General features: G+C 41.0%; 2 protein-coding genes across 5 annotated transcripts; both read left to right on the top strand.

Moving 5' to 3' along the window:
* The first annotated feature begins 450 nt into the window (after positions 1-450).
* LOC121715259 (rab5 GDP/GTP exchange factor-like) lies at positions 451-6,917 on the top strand. 3 transcript variants are annotated; one of them, XM_042100770.1, is made up of 10 exons: positions 451-896; positions 1,500-1,587; positions 2,458-2,641; positions 2,847-2,977; positions 3,439-3,590; positions 4,425-4,494; positions 4,719-4,854; positions 5,449-5,540; positions 5,774-6,030; positions 6,311-6,917. In XM_042100770.1, the coding sequence occupies exons 3-10, from the start codon at positions 2,481-2,483 to the stop codon at positions 6,761-6,763; spliced, it is 1,452 nt and encodes a 483-aa protein (XP_041956704.1). In that variant the 5' UTR covers positions 451-896; positions 1,500-1,587; positions 2,458-2,480; the 3' UTR covers positions 6,764-6,917. The 3 variants fall into 3 exon arrangements, with proteins under 3 accessions (XP_041956704.1, XP_041956702.1, XP_041956703.1); XM_042100768.1 differs by having other exon boundaries at positions 452-896; positions 1,500-1,626; XM_042100769.1 differs by lacking the exon at positions 1,500-1,587 and having other exon boundaries at positions 452-896.
* Positions 6,918-7,727: 810 nt separating this feature from the next.
* On the top strand, positions 7,728-19,473 carry psmd9 (proteasome 26S subunit, non-ATPase 9). Of its 2 annotated transcripts, none has more exons than XM_042100791.1 (6): positions 7,728-7,899; positions 8,289-8,391; positions 17,804-17,997; positions 18,405-18,506; positions 18,939-19,027; positions 19,197-19,473. In XM_042100791.1, exons 1-6 carry the CDS (start codon positions 7,780-7,782, stop codon positions 19,222-19,224), a joined length of 636 nt encoding a protein of 211 aa, XP_041956725.1. In that variant the 5' UTR covers positions 7,728-7,779; the 3' UTR covers positions 19,225-19,473. The 2 variants fall into 2 exon arrangements, with proteins under 2 accessions (XP_041956725.1, XP_041956726.1); XM_042100792.1 differs by having other exon boundaries at positions 8,292-8,391.
* Positions 19,474-19,504: the final 31 nt, after the last annotated feature.

A 19,504-nucleotide genomic window follows, 5' to 3' on the forward strand; every position in this document is an offset into this window, starting at 1 on the left:
CATATTGACAAGGAAGGAATATAGGACTACCTAATTGAGGACATACAAGTGGTAAAAGATGATAGGCTCTGAGATTATAGACCATGGTTTATTTTTTGTTTGGCAGTATTATTTCATTTAGGTCTAGGAATCTGCATTTTATTGTCAAATAGCCTACCATATGTACATAATAAATAGGCATATAGTAGCAAAGTAACCTAATTTATTTCAAAGAATTTGCAATGCAACCCACAATTTTAATGGAATTTGAATGAAAGAGTTTTGTTGAATAAACTCATCCTAATGAATTTTCCTAAATATTTTGTTTATGTCGCCTTAATTGTGAATTTCAAAAAATAGCAATATGAAAATTGAATTGGGGCTGTTTGGACTGGTTTTAGGCTAGGCCTACTTAATCTTCAAATAGGCCAACCCAAAATGCAGTTTGACAATGGCCAGGGGGGTATTCCAAGTACTGGTTTAGTGATAAACCTGGGTAACTCAGTAAATTATATGACGCACAAATAGTTTCAGATTACAATCAGAGAATGTCTAATAAGGGCTACAATGAACAGTGAATGCTGATTATTTCTGTAAACTGCTTCAGTAGAGGGCAGGGCAGCATTGCACCACGCACTCATGAAGAGCGGAGCCGTACACTTTTGAACGCTGTTTGAGTGTCTGGTGCACGTGCCTCTGAGGGAATCTAAAGGGTTGATTACAGTTTGTTTTACTTCGATAACGTTACCTAAACCAGTCCGGATAAGTGTTCGTCATTTCACCATCTGATTCACTCGCTCTCCCTCTCAAGAAAACCCAGGTCGCTGAATTTTTACTTGGACTTTTGCGCTGACGTTGCTGTTCCGGGTTAAAACTAGACGTCGTTGTATGTTGAGCGGTGGTTGGAAATTCATGCGGTAAGATTCCACTATGTATGTCTAAATACAGAGTTATCGCTATTATTTCCAAAATGCTAACGTTAGCCAAGTAGTTTTTTATAAGTAATTGTCTACTCTCTTCATGTAATTTCTTTTACGACTCGTAACGTTAACGTTAGCCAACAACAAACAACGACTTGTTGAATGACAGGACCATTTACTAGCACTAGTTAGACAAACATCGCTAGCATCGCTGTCTAAGTTAACATTCTAGACATTCTCTGGTAGAAGGTTAACATCAAATAAATTTAGACTAAGTTAACGTAGCAGTCCAGTTTGTGTGTTTGTGTTCATTCGACTTGAAAGTAACGATAACGTAAACTTAAACGTAACGTTAAAGCTATGTTGACAAAACAGCCAGTTATCTCTCTTGCTTCAAGAAGCCCTAGCCTAAGTTATATTTATGTTAACGTGAACGTTATGTTTGCGCTCTCATTTGTCACATTCTAAACGTAAAGTAACGTTAGCCTACGTTCATAGCAGGTTCATTTTAGCGTTAAACAATCAGAACAGTTAGCTGCTACTTAAATGGCATTGGATGGAACTTAGACTTGTAATATTGTTTGCCATTGATTCCCATAGATAATATCAAGTGACTACTGAGGACTCCTTACTTGACATCATTTCTGGAGGAAAGCCTCAAGCTACTTCAGTCGAAAGCGGTCACGAGTTAAGTCATATTGAGCGGATTTTCAACTGGGGGCGCCACGTGAGTACCCTCAGAGCGTACCCTACACGAGCTTGGATCAGACTCTGCTGTGCCAGTGAACTCACAACCTAATTCTTGCGAAAAGTCGGGCGAAGTCTGGGTGTTCTACGTGACTAGTGCCTACTGAGTCCTTGCCATGTTATTATTGATGGTCAGACTGAAGTGGGAAGGTTTTAGTAGTATGGTGAACGATTTTCTTGTATGCATTTCAAGATTCTGTGATCTGGTGCATATTCTACAGACTCACTGAATGTTTAAGACGTTATCTTGACTTATCCTTGCAGTATCCTTGCAGTAGCACAATATGTCATCAAATACATATTTTTTGCTTTGTGCCCCTGGTTTCATTTGAACCATGCAGGTAGTACAACCCCTGGCAAAAATTATGGAATCACCACTCTTGGAGGATGTTCATTCAGCTGTTTTATTGTTTAGAAAAAAGACAAATCACAGATGTGCCTCAAAAATATTTTATGTATAACAGATTAACATTCTGCTTTGTGAAACAGCTCCAAAAAATATGAAATCACTCAATCCTGAGGAAAAAAAATATTGAATCACAAACCTAAAACATCATAAGTAGCCTACTTTGTTGTACCTCTTCTGGCTTTCATTATTGTTTGAATTCTCTGAAGCATAGTCTTCACTAATGTAGTGTTCTTCATCAATCAGATTTTAACTTTGTCAAAGAGCAGTTGACGGATCAGCTTTGCTAGTCTGAGTGTCATATGTACAATGTAGAAATCTAGGGTGGGGGTGCAGGGTGGGTTGGCAGTGGTAGTGGTGAGATGATTGACTTCACTTTAGGTGTTGTATATTTTTGTTGGGCAGCTTGGAGCAGGTGTGACCTCAGCATGTGGGAGGAGCAGCAGCGTGGGATCCGGGTCACGCAGGCCGAGCTTCTCTGCAAGGATGGCTGCGGTTTCTACGGCAACTCTGCCTGGCAGGGCTACTGCTCTAAGTGCTGGCGGGAGAAGACCCGCAAACCTGAAGTGGACGGAAGACAGGATCATGGGTAAGAGAGGCAACCAAGCAGGATACAAGCTCCGAGGCTGTGTCTCGACTTTTCAACAAACACATACACACAGTATTATGGTGATCAACTTAGTTTTCACTAATAGATGATTGACAGAAAGTTTTCCTGCCTTCAAATTACTAATTTATGCATGTGTACAGAAACAAACTAAGTTGATCACCATAATACTGTGTGTGTGTGTCAGCTCCCAAAGCATTTCAGGCTCTCCTATCACATTCTCCAAGTTTGAGGATAAGAAAAGTGCAGAGGCCAGCCGACGGACCAGCACCATGAAGAGGCTCTTCTGGGGGACTCCGTCTCCTCCCAAACGCCCAGGTGATCTCGCACTCCTTTTCTGATGTTCTCTACAGTTGGCATTTTGCTGTAAACAACCTCAATAAGAAACACAAGACAGGATCTCCTGTGGTCATAAAGGAGGAAATGTAGAATACTCTAAGTAAGTGTGTACTCAAACCCTCACACCCTTTGAAATTCGACATTGGGACAGCCCTAAGCCCTTACCAATTTCTGTGAGTCCGGACGTTGGGGTTGGCCCATTATAATCTGTAAGTGTTCACACAGCACGTGGAAGAGTAACAATATATGACAACTCGCTGGCCTCTGGCCTAGTGCTGACGGCTAAATCACAGCAGTGGATATGTCCCTTACCAACCCCACCATCACTCATACCATATTTCTTAAACATATAAATTAGGGTCTTACAAAGATTATACACATACTTAAATAATTTATCCCACAACAGTCAGATGGTTGACATTTGACCTTTTGACCTGCAGAGGGGTCAGAGGGCCAGCTGGAGGCGCTGCAGGGCTTTGAGACTCTGGAGCCTGGAGATTTCACCAGCTTCCTGAAGCTGCTGCGGAGCCCCTCTTCCCAGCGTCTACAGTCCAGATGCTCTGCCTTCCTCAACACGATGGAGGCCTACCATGTAAGACCGCCATTCTTCATTGATCTGGGGGGTATTCAAGAAAGGAGGTTTAACAAACTCTTTCAATCTACACAGAGTTCACTCCGATTTCAGCATGTGCCCGATGACTTTGAAAAGCCATCATCAATGGAGCTCAGAAATGACAAGTCACCATGGCAACTAGTTAGAAAACTTACCCCACTTCCGATGTCAATCCATTAAAAAACTTATCCCTATGAGCACAGAGTGCACATTTTTGAAGTAAAATGCAACACATTAGTAGAATTAGGTTAAACTGGTGTTTGCACGTCATCAGAAAATTATTAAAATTGTTTGTTGAGTGCTATATTTCCTGACCACTGACTTAAAAATGACCTAAAAACCTTAATAGCTTATAATCTAAGTGGGAAAAAGTGGTGACGGGCTGCTTGGCAACTGAATAAAATCTAGGCTATTTTAATTTAAAATTGATAACATTAGATTAAGGTTGATATTGGGGATCTCAAAATCCTCCCTGGGCATAGCCCTGCCAAGGCTATGAAAATGAATTCGCCCTTGCGTCAGACTGATAGAGGTGACAACCCTTGTGTTCAACAGCTCAGTAGGAAGGAGGAGATATGGAGAAACACTGGTTTGTTAAAGAAAACCTGCTAGGGAGCTCGAGTTATGTTTCTTACTGGAATGGGAAAACCCGGAGTTTGCCCTCAACTCAGGATTATCAAACTCAGATTTTTAACAAAACCTGCTTTCTTGAATAGGCCCCTGTTCTCCTACGTTTGCATCTATCTGACATTGAGGTTGTTTAACAGTATCAGTACTATATACTTCTTTAATACTCTGTTTGTTGTTGTGCAGGACTTGCACGTGGAGAAACAGTCAGACCTGGTTCAGGAGTTTTATCAGAACATCACTCTTCACTTCAGCAGTGGGTGTCATTACTCTCAGTAAACTGTATGAGTGCATCTACTCCTGGAGAATAGTCTGTGTGAGATTTCCAGAAGATAAATACATGGTGTTGTTTACATTATCTCTATGTCTCCTGATGACTATTAGGGAGGAGGTTATTAATATCTTGATTGTTTTGTCTGTGCATGTTAGGTTTTGCAGAACACAGATGTATCAAAGTGTGTCTGTGTGTGTGTCTGACAGGTCTGTCTGAAGCACAGATAGCTCATGTGATGGAGCACATGGAGAAGCTGATCATGACACGACTACATAAATGGGTCTTCTGCCATGACAGCAGTGATGATGAGCAGAGAGACCTGGCACTACAGAGAAGGATAAAGTAAGCTCCTTTGTAATCAGTCATATTATGCACAGCCAAGTCCTCATAAACACATGTGCATTCCCACACTTGTTTATGCTCATTGTTATATGTTCCCTGATATGTCCCAGGGACATCCTTGTTGTGTAGGTTCCATAGCTCTTTAATGTTGAATTGGCGTCAACTTGTTTAGCTTTGAATACCCTATCTTTACCAACCAGTGTTAGTTTGGAAATACTTATGAACTTTTGGCAAATTTGGGATTTGCTCTGCAGGTCTGTCTGGCCAAGAGGCCATTGGAGCCCATTTCCAATGTCCCTAAAACATGGTCACGCAAATACAATTGCTAATCCGGCATGGATCTGTATTTCTTTGGAATTGAGTAAACAACTGCATTTAAAACATTTGTTTACATGTTTGCTACACTTTTGAAACAATTTGGTAAGAATTGAATGTACCAATTTAAGTTTAATTTTACTGCTAGTTACGCCCCTGCTGAAAGTTGTAAGTAAATGAACCCTTTCCAGACACACTCCTAATTGTACAATTGGGAAGGTCTGGGTGTTCCCAGGCTAAAGCTATGTCCAACCCGTATACAAACTCTGATCCTGACAGGTCGCTGAATTGGGTAACCCCTCAGATGCTGCGCGTTCCATTCCCTGATGAAGGCCCTGATGTCAGTGACCCTTACCTGCATGCCATTACAGGTGTGTAGTTCTGGTTACAGCCTCACCTCGATCATTCCTGATAAGTCCTCATCAGTCAGCACCCTGTTAATTTATTGACTGATTTAGTGATTGATTGAATTAAATACTATATTTTTATCTGTATTGATGGGTTGTAGTTGGATGTACTACATCTGCATTGTGCGTGGTTTTCCTGCAACCAGAATGAATTAATACTCAGGACTTATATGTTTGTCTGTGGTGTATGTCTGTAGCCATCATTGAAATGGATGCCAAGCGTGCGCCTCAGGACAAGCTCACCTGTGTCTCCAGATGCTCCCAGAATGTCTTCCAGGTGCTGGCCTCGTCCAGCAGCAAGCCAGCATGCGCAGACGACTTCCTGTCGGCCTTGATCTATGTAGTGCTGAGTGCCAACCCGCCGCGGCTGCACTCCAACATGCAGTACATCATCCGCTTCGGCCTGCCTCACAGCATCAGGAGTGGCGAGACAGGCTACTACTTCACCAATCTGGTGAGGGCGTCACATGCCGATGTATACACTACTGTTCAAAAGTTTGGAATCACAGACAAATGTACTTTTTCCTGAAAGTGAATCCCAGTTTCTCAGTCTACAGTATTAATGTTGTTGAATGACTATTCCTGGAATATATGGGGCTGTAGCCTATGCACATTTTGGGAAATGCTTTTAGCAAATGCTTTCCAAAATTGCAACTACAATGCCAAAGGTCACCAAGCACTTAAACAAACCCTTGGCAGTATACTCACACATTCACTTGCCTCCTCTGTTTCAGTCGTGCTCAGTGGCCTTCATAGAGAAGCTGGATGCAGCGGCATTGAACCTGAGCCCAGAGGAATTCCAGCACTTTATGCAGGGTCGCCAACAACACGCCCGCAACTACGCTGCCATACCAGCCGTCTGCAGCGAGGCCCCCCAGCCGCCAGGAGACAACAGCGGGGCCCAGCAACGGGGGCAGGAGGTCCGGGCCCGGCTGGAGGAGCTGAAGGGCCGGCAGGAGCACGTGCAGCAGGGGGCGCTCTCCCTTCAGGAGCAGCTGCAGCGCTGGGTGCGGGACGTCCACCTGCAGCTGGACCGGGTCTGCACGGCGCAGCGGGATGACCTCACGGCTACCGAAGTGCTCGCTGACGATGACGCCGAGGAAAAGGACATCCCAGGCTATCGAGAGGTGCTGGTATTTCAGGAGGAGGGGGCAGATGACGCATGCAGAAAGGAGACTGACTGTTGAAATGAGAAGTAGGGGGTGTGTTTAGAGAAAGGGGTGAAATCTCTCAACCCTAGTTTGGACAGGACAGATGGATATGGCCTGAGACAGAGGTTTGACTTTTTTTTTTCCCCTGTAGGATGGTCCAGAACAGGTGTCTTGAGATACTTTACAGACAGATAATTATGAAGTGATGGTACACTCGGAGACAAACAGAAACCACTCTCTTCAGTCAGGTGTAAGTTGTAGCCTTTGTTTTTCAGCCTGTGCCATTGTGCATCAGACCATACTGTTTACGTTCTCCAAATTATGGTTATTTTTCAGTCAGTCAGTGGAGATAATTTCTTGTAGACATATTTTCCCACTACTACGCACACGATGAGAAGGATGACTGAGCTTTCTCGCACTTTAAGTCTGTTTAAAAAAAAAACTTCACTTCACCTGTTGACATTCCTGGTCTATGCTGCGGTGGAAGCTATTATCCCAAGATGTATGCCTTACAATAATTTTGAATTTAATTTTGAATTCCTATTGTTTATAAATAACCTTGATAGGCCATTGTTCTGTATAATATGTATACCAAAACATTATTTTTAGGGAGACTATTTAAAGTATTTAAGCAAAGGTTTACATGTTGATTTGCTGGTGATTGTCATTGCCTCACCCTGGTAGGTTCCCTTCTTGTAAAGGCACTAACTTAACATATTAGTTTTTACAGGTTTACATATTTTAAATCAAGGAATGGAAGATCAACACATGGGGTCGGAAATGTGAATGTGAATAATGTTATAAGTGAATAAAATGAAATTGTCAAATCTTTTTGTGTGTGTGTGGTATTTCAGATCACACCAAAATATGTTTGTTTCAATGTGTGCGTATTTGCTTTTATTGAAAATCTGTAAAACTGATAAATCCTTAAAATAACACAGCAGTAGTAGTTCTAACCATATACATAGTTCTAACGCTGACAGGTCACGTGTTTAGCGACAACGAATTTGTCCCCTTACACTTGCCGTACTCTGCATCAGTCGCCAGTCGACATGAAGATGACTGAGGAAAACAAGAAGTCCACAATAACAATGGAGGTCGTCCAGAACCTCATTAAAAAGAAAGATGAAATCGAGGAACAAATTAAAGCATACTACGATGTTCTTGAAGACGTGAGTTGGTTGTAAAGTTTACACCTTTACCTTGTTTCGTTAGTGACGTTACTTCTGCTAACGTTAGCTGGCAAGCAAGCATGGCTAATCGTAACGTAATCAGTATTGCGAACTGCTTCCATTTCAACTCCTATTGCGTTAGACAGACAGTGATTCTTATTCCCTCATAATATTTACAGTATTAATAGTTGGGTTAACTTAAGTGGAGTATCAAAGGCGGCGAAGTATAAGTAACAACAGCGTTAACAACCGCCTATACGTCTAAGCATTGATGACAAGTCTGCAGTTTTACAGACGGGGTCCACTCCGAAAAATCAATCTGGTACTGTAGATAGTTAACTTGATTGGTTTTTATGGTTAGACACTGAAATGTACTCGTTTTTCCTCAGCAGGGAGGCGTCGGCATGGAGGGTTCTTTGGTTGACGTGGAGGGGTACCCGAGGGCAGATTTGGATTTGTACCAGGTCAGAACAGCCAGGCACAGCATTTCATGTAAGTGTTGTTCATTCCAGATAGCGCTTATCTGGACTTTCTTATGAGGAGACACAGCACTCAAAAAAATCCTCCATAGAAATGCATGGGGTTAGTTTGTAACGCCAATATGGCAGTGGTCTACACCAGAGAATGTCTAATAAGGGGAGAACTGCCACTTTCGGAAAACTTCCGGTTTCTGAACTGGTTGCAGTTCCTTTTGTGGTTCCACATGAGGGCGCTCGTCCACGAGTGCAGAATGCATGGAGGTCTATGGAGCTATACCCCTCAAAATCCACTTTTCTCGGGAAATATTTTTTTTCAAGTAATTTGAATATTGTATTCGAAAGGGGAGGCAAAGAAAATACACTTGGTGGAGTATTATATTTTTTAAAGTCACTTAATTGTTCTAAAAAGCCTTTCAAACGTGTCAATGATGTCACTCATTAGCACAATGCTAGCGTGTTATGGGCAACAATGACCCAAACTGTAAGAAATCAAAAGGACATAAGTACTCGTTCATTCAACTTTTGACCTATAACCCATGTTGAAGTTATACAAACTACAATCAAATCTGAGATGTGTCAACGACAATCAGGTGAAAGACACAAATTTAGCCGTCTAGCTCCATTGACTCCCATTCATTCTGCACTCATGGCAATCGCCCCCAGTGGAAATCTGGTGGAAATACGGAGTGGCCAGGCTCTCCGTAGACGGGCTCTGTCTACACCGCCTCTTCAACGGTAAAAAAAAGTCGACATGTGATTACATTTTGCCAATCTTGTGGTGTGTTGTGAATTAGTGTTGTCATAATACCAAAATTATGACTTCGATACAATACCTGCCATAAATATCACGATGCTCGATACTGAAACGATATTACGGCGAAATCCTAAGATATCTGGAAAAGAAAGGACTCATACCTCCTCCAAGTGTATCGAGTCATTTGTGTTGAATTCGGTGCAATTTTGTAGTGTGCAGGTCAATTCTGGGTTCTAAACTAACTACATTATTATTTTTATAGTCAGTAAAATAGTAGGCCTACTTTGTGTGATTAAGTCCTTTATTTTTTGTTATAGTTCATTTACATTGTGTTGTGTTTTGCCAATAAAGTAGCTTTAAATAGCCAAACTAGGCTAGATCAAGGTCAGTGTTGAAATTACTGCATGCAAATCACTGAATGCTATGCAGAGGGGCCTAATCTTTAGGCCATCTGATGTACAGTATAGGCTTCCCTAGGCCTTCCCGTGTTCATGGGATTTCTTTGACAGTTGCAAAGGGAAAAATGTGAGGATAGTCTTCTTTGCGCCCAGTGTACAAGTACAACGTTCCAACCACTCAGGTCTTCGTCAGATAGGCCTACCATTACCTGTTGCAATATGTCTGTGTGCATTCCTACATTAGCCTACGTCTATTTCTTTGATAACATGATTTGCTACCACGTAACAATAAGCCGCTATTATTATTACAGTGCATGAAAATGCACTGTACTGTTCTTCCTAGGCTTCTTATTATTATTCCGCTTACCACTTTTTCCATACGCAATTTCTTTTGAACAGTTTAACTTAGAAACTTCATTCAAACTTTGTAACGTAGGTCTTCAAACAGATCGGGTTGCTATGTCTTTTCAACTTTGAAACTTTTATACTTTTTAAACTATTAAAGAAAAACTTTAAAAATCCCCATAGACTTAAAGGCTGTGTTGCAGGGTTCATTTTCCAACGAATTTGCACAATTTGCTTGTTGATAATAAACATTTAAACTGTTATCCATTGTATTTGATGTTGTTGGGTATCACAAAACGGAATATAATACGAAAAAGCAGGTAATATTTCACAGCATTTGAAGTGATTCTCCTTTCCCCCACAATGCATTGCATTACGTCACCTTGGGGAGACTACAGACCAAAGCCCACCTTGTGACCCTTGAGAATAACGAGAGAGGAGTAGAGAGACGAGTAAGGTATTGTTCAGCAGTAGATAGCGCAGATTATAGATAGCCTAGATATGTATATAGACAGATAGATAGCTAGATAGATCATGTCATTATGCTGGTCACAGGGGAGCTCCTCGACCAGCGGCCAAAATGCACTCGCTTCCCTAGTTACTGCAACTCTCCACCACAGTTTCCATCGGGACGGCACAGCCCACACAAGCACCTGCAAAACTGCGACTTGCCCATATTATCTCCCTCTTTGGTAAGCCGTACCCTGACGATGTCAATGGCAATCAATCACGAGCAGTAGTTATCGAAAATATTCATGCTGAAGACACGACTAGCCTAATCGGCGGCGGCTAGAAGCTAAGTAACTGGGGTGGCTCACAGGTGGGACTAAAAAGTTAGCCCAGCTAGCTATCATGATGCTTCATATTCTGATCTTCTGACTAAGTTTGCCCGGTAGCCTACTTATCTGAACTAACGACATGATCACTATCACTAGATATAAAGAACATGTTGACTTTCATTCGGTGCTGTTCACTGACAGTAACAAAAAAAGTGTCGTAATGTTATAAGCATAATACATTGAACTGAATAGGTGCATTATAGCCTCATAACGAGGCCTCTCAAATTCAGAAAATTGCATTAAACTAAAATCGGAAGACATTGTTATCTTTGTTAGACCATAGGGTCGTTGTCATATAAATGCTGTGACGAAATTCGAAGTGTAAATATACAAACTTTATGTTGAAAGTGTAACCGCGATGTCCATTGAAATGCATTGAAATGAATGAAGCGCAGATCAAGTAGTCCCCAAAGTGACGTCATCACCGAATTGCGTACAAAAAACCCGCTAATGCTAAAAACAACAAAAACTGGCATTTAACACCATTTGGAGACATTTTTAAAATGATATACATATATTGAGTGCTTTATGTACCCATTAATCAACAGTGGTGTTTAACCTGCAACACAGGCTTTAACATTGCCGATTATGACATCATAATACGGCCATTAAGCAATTAGAATCCTATGGCAGGTGTTCAGGCCACCTGCAGCCTCAGGCTTTAAGCATACAATCTGGGTCAATTAAGACTACACATCCCATTCAACTGTTTCCTCTGCCCAAAACTGTTTCAAAATAAAAGTCCTCACTACAATAATCCACTGTTAAACAATGTAACCCATTAAACTACTGAACTTTTTACATTCAACTTTTAAATGGTCTACTTTTAAACTATCATTAAACTATCTATCTATTAAACTAGCTGTCTATCAACAACTTTTAAACTATCTACATTCAACTTTTAAACTTTTAAACTATATACATTCAACTTTTAAACAGTCTACTTTTAAACTATTATTAAACTATCTATTAAACTAGCTGTCTATCAACAACTTTTAACTTGTCATCAACTATGTCAACACTTGTTATCAACTATGACTCCTACCCACTGTAGCTAGTTAGCATGGTTAGCATGGTTAGCATTGCTAGCATTGTTAGCATTTTTAGCAAAACTGATAAAAATTATTAGCTAGGTTAGCTAAGTCACATGGTTAGCATAGTTAGCATGTTAGCACGGTTAACATGCTAGTTAGCATAGTTAGCATAACAACTAAAAATGATTAGCTAGGTTAGCTAAGTCACATGGTTAGCATCGTTAGCATTGTTAACATGTTAATTAGCATAGTTAGCATAATGACTAAAAATGATTAGCTAGGTTAGCTAAGTCACATGGTTAGCATAGTTAGCATGCTAGTTAGCATAGTTAGCATAACTACTAAAATGATAAGCTAGGTTAGCTAAGTCACATGGTTAACATAGTTAGCATGTTAGCATTGCTAACATAGTTAACATGTTTAACAAAACTGCTACAAAACATTAGTTAAGTTAGCTAAGTAGCATGGTTAGCATAGTTACTATTGTTAGCATGTTTACAAAACTGCTAGAAAACATTAGCTAAGTTAGCTAAGTAACATGGTTAGCATGTTAGCATTGCTAGCACTGCTATAAAACATTACCTAAGTAGCATGGTTAGCATAGTTAAAAATCTTAGCATAACTGCTAGCAAACATTAGAGCCATTCCAACTTTCAGTTATCGTCAAATATCTACCTATACACAGCCATTAAACTATTTGAATATCAACATTCATTAAACTTCCAGTCTGTCAACAACTTTTAAACTATTTATCTTCAACTTTTAAACGGTCTACTTTTAAACTATCTATTAAACTAGCTGTCTATCAACAACTTTTAAACTATCTACATTCAGCTTTTAAACAGTCTACTTTTAAACTATCAACTTTTATTAAGCTATGCAACCACCATGTCTATCCTAGCATCACCGTAGTAACCATCTCTATTATCTGTTTTAACTATACATGATATTTTACATCACAACTTTAGCATTTTCATGCACTGGTAATTCCTTGGAATTGCATTTCTAGTTAGGACTCAACACGCTTTGGTGGTATTATATGCTGTGGGCTTTAATTAGCGCATTTCGGGTATCCTATATCTGGGCAATACTTATTGAACAAATTGCAGTCTACATGCCATGACAAATATTACCAGTAGTACTGACCGAACATGAAATAGATTGTTTACAAGTTATGGTAATGTTATTCTGGCGTGAACATTGCGCTTTCATCACGTTAGCACCCTATGATTACAGCTCGTTATGTCTCGTCAAAATGATTACAGCTCGTTATGTCTCCTCAAAATTCATTGATGAAGGAAGGTTCGCTTTATCCCAGAGAACCATACTCGTTTCACTTAGGCTAGACTAAAACAGAAGAGAAGAACTTGCCACTAACCATGTAGTCGTGTTTTCTATAGCATATTCGTTAACCTGTCGTTCTTTGAACAAAAATGTTGGGATATGTCTGCGAGGTGTTTAGCCAAGTTCCATGCGTAGCCTACTGCTTTTAAATGACTTTGAAACATATTTCACAAACGGGCCTCTGTGTACCTGATGGCTTGCCTTCACTATTCGCGATGTATCCGAAATAGTTGCAGATTTCACTTCACCTTTTGTTTTATCCACAAGGCCGAGGACGGTCGGCAAAGAACTACTGTATGTTGATGTTGGCTGCGCACTCACTCACTCACTCAGAGCTGCCTGCTTGACACGCCCACTTGCCTAGATGCGTGCAAGGAGCAGTGAGAACAGCAGTTCACGCAGACACAGAACGTTAATTTGAATAAAGTATCGATTCTAAAAACGTCGAAAATCGTATTGTTTTTTGCGTGAAGGCATCGTGATACCTTTTTAGTATCGATACACCGTGCAACACTATTGTGAATACATCGTGCCAATCATGTGTTGCCGCTGAAGCAAGGTTGGTGTCGTGAATCCTTGCGCACGCGCCTTTCTTCCCGAATAGACGCCCGAAAAGGGCCCAAAAAGCGTTGCAATGTGGCCGCCGAGTATAAGTATATATACTCTTTTGATCCCGTGAGGGAAATTTGGTCTCTGCATTTATCCCAATCCGTGAAATAGTGAAACACACTCTGCACACAGTGAACACACAGTGAGGTGAAGCACACACTAATCCCGGCGCAGTGAGCTGCCTGCAACAACAGCGGCGCTCGGGGAGCAGTGAAGGGTTAGGTGCCTTGCTCAAGGACACTTCAGCCGTGCCTACTGGTCGGGGTTCGAACCGGCAACCTTCTGGTAACAAGTCCTAAGCGCTAACCAGTAGGCCACGGCTGCTCCACAATGAGTGGATGGACTTGCCTAAAATAACTTTATCACTTAGTTGAAGGGTTTTCTTGAGTAGGCTGTACATGTCCAGCAGAGGCAGACATCCCGGGTTCAGAAAGGAAAAGTCCTGCCAAATGTTTGATCCAACCATTAAAGCTGCAGTTGGCAATATTTTTTTTCATCATATTCACTGAAACCGACACAATGCTCTGACAGAACAACATAAATCAGCCGGTTTTAGAAAAAAACCTGCACTTCTACCTCCACCTAGAGCCTGTTATTTGTTTTGCAAAAATCCACAGCTCCCGGTTCTTTTGGTCCAATCAGAGCAGGGCTGTGTAAGATCTGACTGTCAATCACAGTTGGGTAGTGGGGAGGGGACATGAGGGGTAGTGGGGGAGGGACATGAGAGTTGTAAACATTCAACATTTTGGCTAAGTCCCCTCAATCTGTCAGACTTGCCAACTGCAGCTTTAAGTAAACCAGCTGATCCAATTAGCAGCCAGGTAGGTTAGCTAAATAGTGAATCATCTACGTTAAGTGTGCAGACAGAAGGAATACATGGCAGGACTTTTACTTTCTGAACCTCTGGTGCATCTATGGATAAATACTATTTAAATATGTGCAGAATTAATGTTGGCATTGTTTTCCTGACATTGCCTGGATGGCAGTATATGTTGCTCAAAACCTGTACATCATTCAGAGTTTATTGTGCTTTGCCAAATGTGCAAGATGCCCATGCTGTAGGCACTAATGCTCCTCCACACAGTCATAGATGTTGGGTTTCGAACTAAGCACTAAAACAAGTTGGATAGGTTGGATACTTGGATAGGCCCTCTCCTCTTTAGCCCTCACAATTATTGGCACCCCTGCTTGTAATACCTTCTTAAGCCTCCCTTTCCCAATAAAACAGCTTGTAATATTCTCCTATGACACCCCATAAAGTTGGAGAATACAAAGCAAGGGATTTAAGACCGTTCGTCTTTACAAAATCTTCCCAGGTCGTCCAGATTCCTAGGTCCACACTTCTGCATTCTCCTCTTTCACTCACCCCACTCTTTTCCTATGGAGTTTAGATCAGGGGACTGAGGTGGCAATGGCCAAAGCTTGATTTTGTGTTCAGCACACCATGTTTGTTTTGATTTGGACATTTGTTTTGGTTCATTGTCCTGATGAATGATCCAATCAAGATCAACTTTTAGTGTCTTGGCAGAGATTGATTTCCTTTTCCATAATAGCACAGCCCCTCCACCATAGTTCTCATTAGGCATGGGGTTCTTTTCAGTATAGCCATTCTTCTATGTGCTCCAAACACACCTAAAGTGTTCCTAACCAAAGAGCGCAATTTTAATTTCATCTGACAATAGTATAAGTATACAGTACTCTTTTGATCCCATGAAGGAAATTTGGTCTCTGCATTTATCCCAATCCGTGAATTAGTGAAACACTCAGTTAGGTGAAGCACACACTAATCCTGACTCAGTGAGCTGCCTGCTACAGCGGCGCTCGGGGAGCAGTGAGGGCTTAGGTGCCTTGCTCAAGGGCACTTCAGCCGTTTCTACTGGTCAGGGTTTGAACCGGCAACCCTCTGGTCACAAGTCCGAAAGCCCTAATCAGTAGGCCACGACTGCCCCATAACAATTAAGTAATACATATCCATGGAACCTCCACTTTCTTATTAGGCATGGGATTCTTTTCTTTTCAGTATAGTCATTCTTCTATTTATGCCAAACACACCTAACGTATTTCTAGTCAAAGAGCGCAATTTTCATTTCATCTGACAATAGACCACACTTCCAGACAAAGTCACTGTACCATTCAGTAACTCCTGCTGTTTACATTGGTAATTAAATGACTGGACAGGCTTTTACCTAACCTGACTCTCGCCAGATGAATTTCGTTCCGCCTAGCTCCACTCATCCATCTGGGACCAATCCATTGGAGTGTTGCTTCAGAAGGCTGGGCCTAATCAAAAAATGCTTGCATATGATTGAATAAGCCACTTGTCCGTCATCTATTGACGTGCTACTTCAACCACTCACATCAAAGCCAATCCGTGACTCTGATAACAGTCTCACAGTCGCTTCTACACTATGTCACATCTATGAAACTGCCGCCCTTCATCCTGATTGGCTGTACCATAAAATCGGGTGCAGAAATCACTCTCAATGGAAGACGTCCCAGATGGATGTGAGTGAAGCTAGGCGGAGCTAACCGGAACGAAATTCATCTGGCGAGAGTCAGGTTAGCTTTTACCTGGCATGCCCTCTAAATAATTTATTAGCTGTGAGGTCACTTTTGAAGATTTTTTTGGGGACTTGGTGACCCCAAGATGATACCTTTGTCCATAACTCTCCAACACTGGTTCTTTCGGAATTTTTTGCCTGTCTTACCATCCTCCATACTGTACGTGGGGGCAAGATAACCATTTCCAGATGATTAGAGCCTTTTAATCATTGTTTTAACTAAATATAGGCATTTCAACAAAGTACCTAGTTGTCATAGACATTCTCTGACTTACAAATGTCAAAACACTTTCTTTTTATTTAAATTTAGTGTATTCCCGTCCGATGTTGAAAAATTACTAGAGGATGTAGCCTCTGTGTGACTTTATTTTCAAAATAAAGTCAAGAACTACTTCTGAAAGTTCACAGACACTCTGATAAATTGAAATTAGATAGGAAAATGCTTCTGTTAGGTTTTTTATATAAGATTTTTCAGGGGTGCAAATAATTGTGAGCAACGTGTTTTAGTTAAAAATATTTATTTCTTTATAAGATTTTCCTTTTTCTCAAAATAAATGTCCTTCCCTTCAAGGTTGGATTTGTTCCATTCTGAGTTTACAATAAATCACCAAAAGATTATTTTTTATACCGGTTTTTAGTCAACTTTAGCAGAGGTGCCAATAATTCTGGAGGGTACTGTAAGAAGGTGGTGTTTTCTGTGTCATGTTTCAATACAATTTTAGCTACAATTTTGGTTGCAGTTTTTGGATTGAGTATCAAACTGTGCACATAGACAATGGTTATCAGAGGTTTCCTGAGCCCATACAATGACAGGTCTGGTGTTGATGCAGTGCCATCTGAGGTCCAAAAGACCACTGCCATCCAATTTGTTTTTCAGTTTTTTCCCTTGTTTGCAAATATTTCTCTGGATTCTCTGAATGTTTTAATAATATTATGTCCTGTAGATAGTGAATTTCCCAAAAACTTCACAATTTCATGTGAAGTTTTTGGGAAATTCACGGGTTTACACAGTGTGATGAATACCCCTACATCTTTACTTCTAAGAGACCTTGCCTCTCTGGGACGCTCTTTTTCAAACCCAATTGTGTTGTCAGTTACCCTAATTAGTTGTGAAACATTCTTCCTTTTGTTTTCTTTATCATTACACAAGTTTTCTAGCATTTTGTTACCCCCGTCCCAACTTTTTTTAAAACATGTATTTTCCATGAAATAGTAAATTTTTAAATTTTCATTTCGTTTTGTGTCTGTGTTCTTTTTGCAACTAAATATGAGTTTAAAAGATTTGCAGATTATTACATTCTCTTTTTATTCACATTTTACACAACGTCCCAACTTTTTCTGTTTTACGGTTGTAAATATGGGATGGGATGGGATTACATGTTTGTAACAGGAAACATTTAACATTGGCTCACTTGTAGAGATGCCACTCAATGAAATGACCTTTGACTGCTACATGAGTGGATTTGCTAGCCCCCAGAGGATGTATGGTTTCTACAACCTAAAAGATAGTAAATGTAGATGCACCGCACCTATGTGTTCAGGTCTGCAGAACGACCACAAGGATCTGATGCTGGAGATTGAGGCTGCCTTGCACCAGCTGCATGCGCACGAGCGTGCAAAGCGGCAGCATGACCAGCAGGAGGCGCAGGAGGAGGCCATGGAGCAGGAGAGGACACTGCCTCCGGCTTTCGCACAAGTCGACCATGTAACGCAAGGCTCACCAGCCAGCCAAGCTGTGAGTCTCAGGCCAACACACAAACTGTGTGTAAAGAGTTATTTACATGGTCAACACAGAGAGTATACAACAGTCTCACTTTTTTTTGTAGTTTGAAGGAGCTATGTGACATTCTGTGGGATTTTATCTTGAATGCAGCCATGCAGCACTGTGGGTAATTCAGCAGCCATACATGGTACAACGTACAACAAGACCGCTGGCCCAATGCTAGCTGGTTTTCATGTTAATTTTCAGTGGACCTGAACAAGAGAGCATAAGGCATTTTTGACATTATATCAAAATGGTTGTTTCTTCATTATGCTGCTATTTTAGTGTGTCCTAAAAGTGGAAATAAGGAAAGTACTATAGTTTGATTGAGATCAGCATCTGAATGTTTTCAATCAATAATCAAGTACAAACTTTTGCAGGGATTACGAGTTGGAGATGAAATCATTGAGTTCGGCTCAGTCAACCCAGGAAACTTCCAGAATCTCCAGAACATTGCCTCGGTGGTACAGCACAGCGAGGGGGTAAGGCAATCTCAAAGTGCACATGATGGGATGTTTGCTGTGATGCTAGTAAAACATCATCATATAGGCTTAGATGGGAATAAGCTTATCAAAATGTGCACATATGAGCTTAGGTTTGCCCTGGCCATGACTTTCACATATAAGGCCACCTTGGCTACCACTATCCCTAAACACTAGCTGTTACAGCTGCCACACTGTTGGAAGAAAGAATGCTGGTGTATGGCAGGCTTGTGCAAAATTCCAGAATTGAATTGAAACTGGCTCTTAAATTCCAATTCAATTCTTGAATTTCACTTGCATTTCAATTGAGGTAGCAAACAGGAAGCAGAATTACAATTCGAATTGTGCACAACTCTGGTGTATGGAATGTGAAAATCCAGCGTTTACCTCAGAATAAAGGATTGAGTGTCGTGTGCTCTGCATATATTTCAGAAGTCCCTTAGTGTTGCTGTGGTCAGAGATGGACAGCGGGTCCAGATAAGCCTGGTACCCCAGCGTTGGTCGGGACGAGGACTTCTGGGGTGAGAATTTCTCTCTCGTTCTCTCTCTCCCCCAGCCCCCAAAACACACACACAAACAAAGCACTTGAAATACTCATGTTAATTAATGGTCCACACATCTGATAGTCACCCCCCCAATAGCCTCTCAGTCCCTCTGTCCCTTTCCATATTCCTCTTCCTGTGCCCACAGATGCAACATTCAGCCACTTCGTAGATGACACAAAGGAGTCACAAGGTGATGGAGACCTGAAACCTGGCAACTTCAACAACCTCAGTTCAGTTGCATCACTGTGTACATATTTTCTTTCTTTTCAAGTCTTTCTGAAAAATATTGTTACTCCATTTGCCCAATATGGGTTTGCTGGCAACTGTCAAGTATAACAAATAACAAGGACTAAATTGCAGCTTTTGTAATAATGTAAAGATTGGTGAATTGGTGATTAAAGGTTTTTCATTCACATTGCAGACATTTGTTTCCTTTCTATGAGAAACTCTTAG

Source organism: Alosa sapidissima, chromosome 8 (genome assembly GCF_018492685.1).
Source record: "Alosa sapidissima isolate fAloSap1 chromosome 8, fAloSap1.pri, whole genome shotgun sequence".
NCBI classification, from domain to species: Eukaryota; Metazoa; Chordata; class Actinopteri; order Clupeiformes; family Clupeidae; genus Alosa; species Alosa sapidissima.

Excerpts from the sequence above, each read along its gene's own strand:
- psmd9 (XM_042100791.1), top strand. The coding sequence starts at position 7,780 with ATGAAGATGACTGAGGAAAACAAGAAGTCCACAATAACAATGGAGGTC. Across the intron at positions 18,507-18,938 it reads TGGTACAGCACAGCGAGGGG|AAGTCCCTTAGTGTTGCTGT; the intron begins GTAAGGCAATCT and ends CATATATTTCAG. Across the intron at positions 19,028-19,196 it reads TCGGGACGAGGACTTCTGGG|ATGCAACATTCAGCCACTTC; the intron begins GTGAGAATTTCT and ends CTGTGCCCACAG.
- LOC121715259 (XM_042100770.1), top strand. The coding sequence starts at position 2,481 with ATGTGGGAGGAGCAGCAGCGTGGGATCCGGGTCACGCAGGCCGAGCTT. Across the intron at positions 2,642-2,846 it reads GACGGAAGACAGGATCATGG|CTCCCAAAGCATTTCAGGCT; the intron begins GTAAGAGAGGCA and ends TGTGTGTGTCAG. Across the intron at positions 3,591-4,424 it reads ACACGATGGAGGCCTACCAT|GACTTGCACGTGGAGAAACA; the intron begins GTAAGACCGCCA and ends GTTGTTGTGCAG.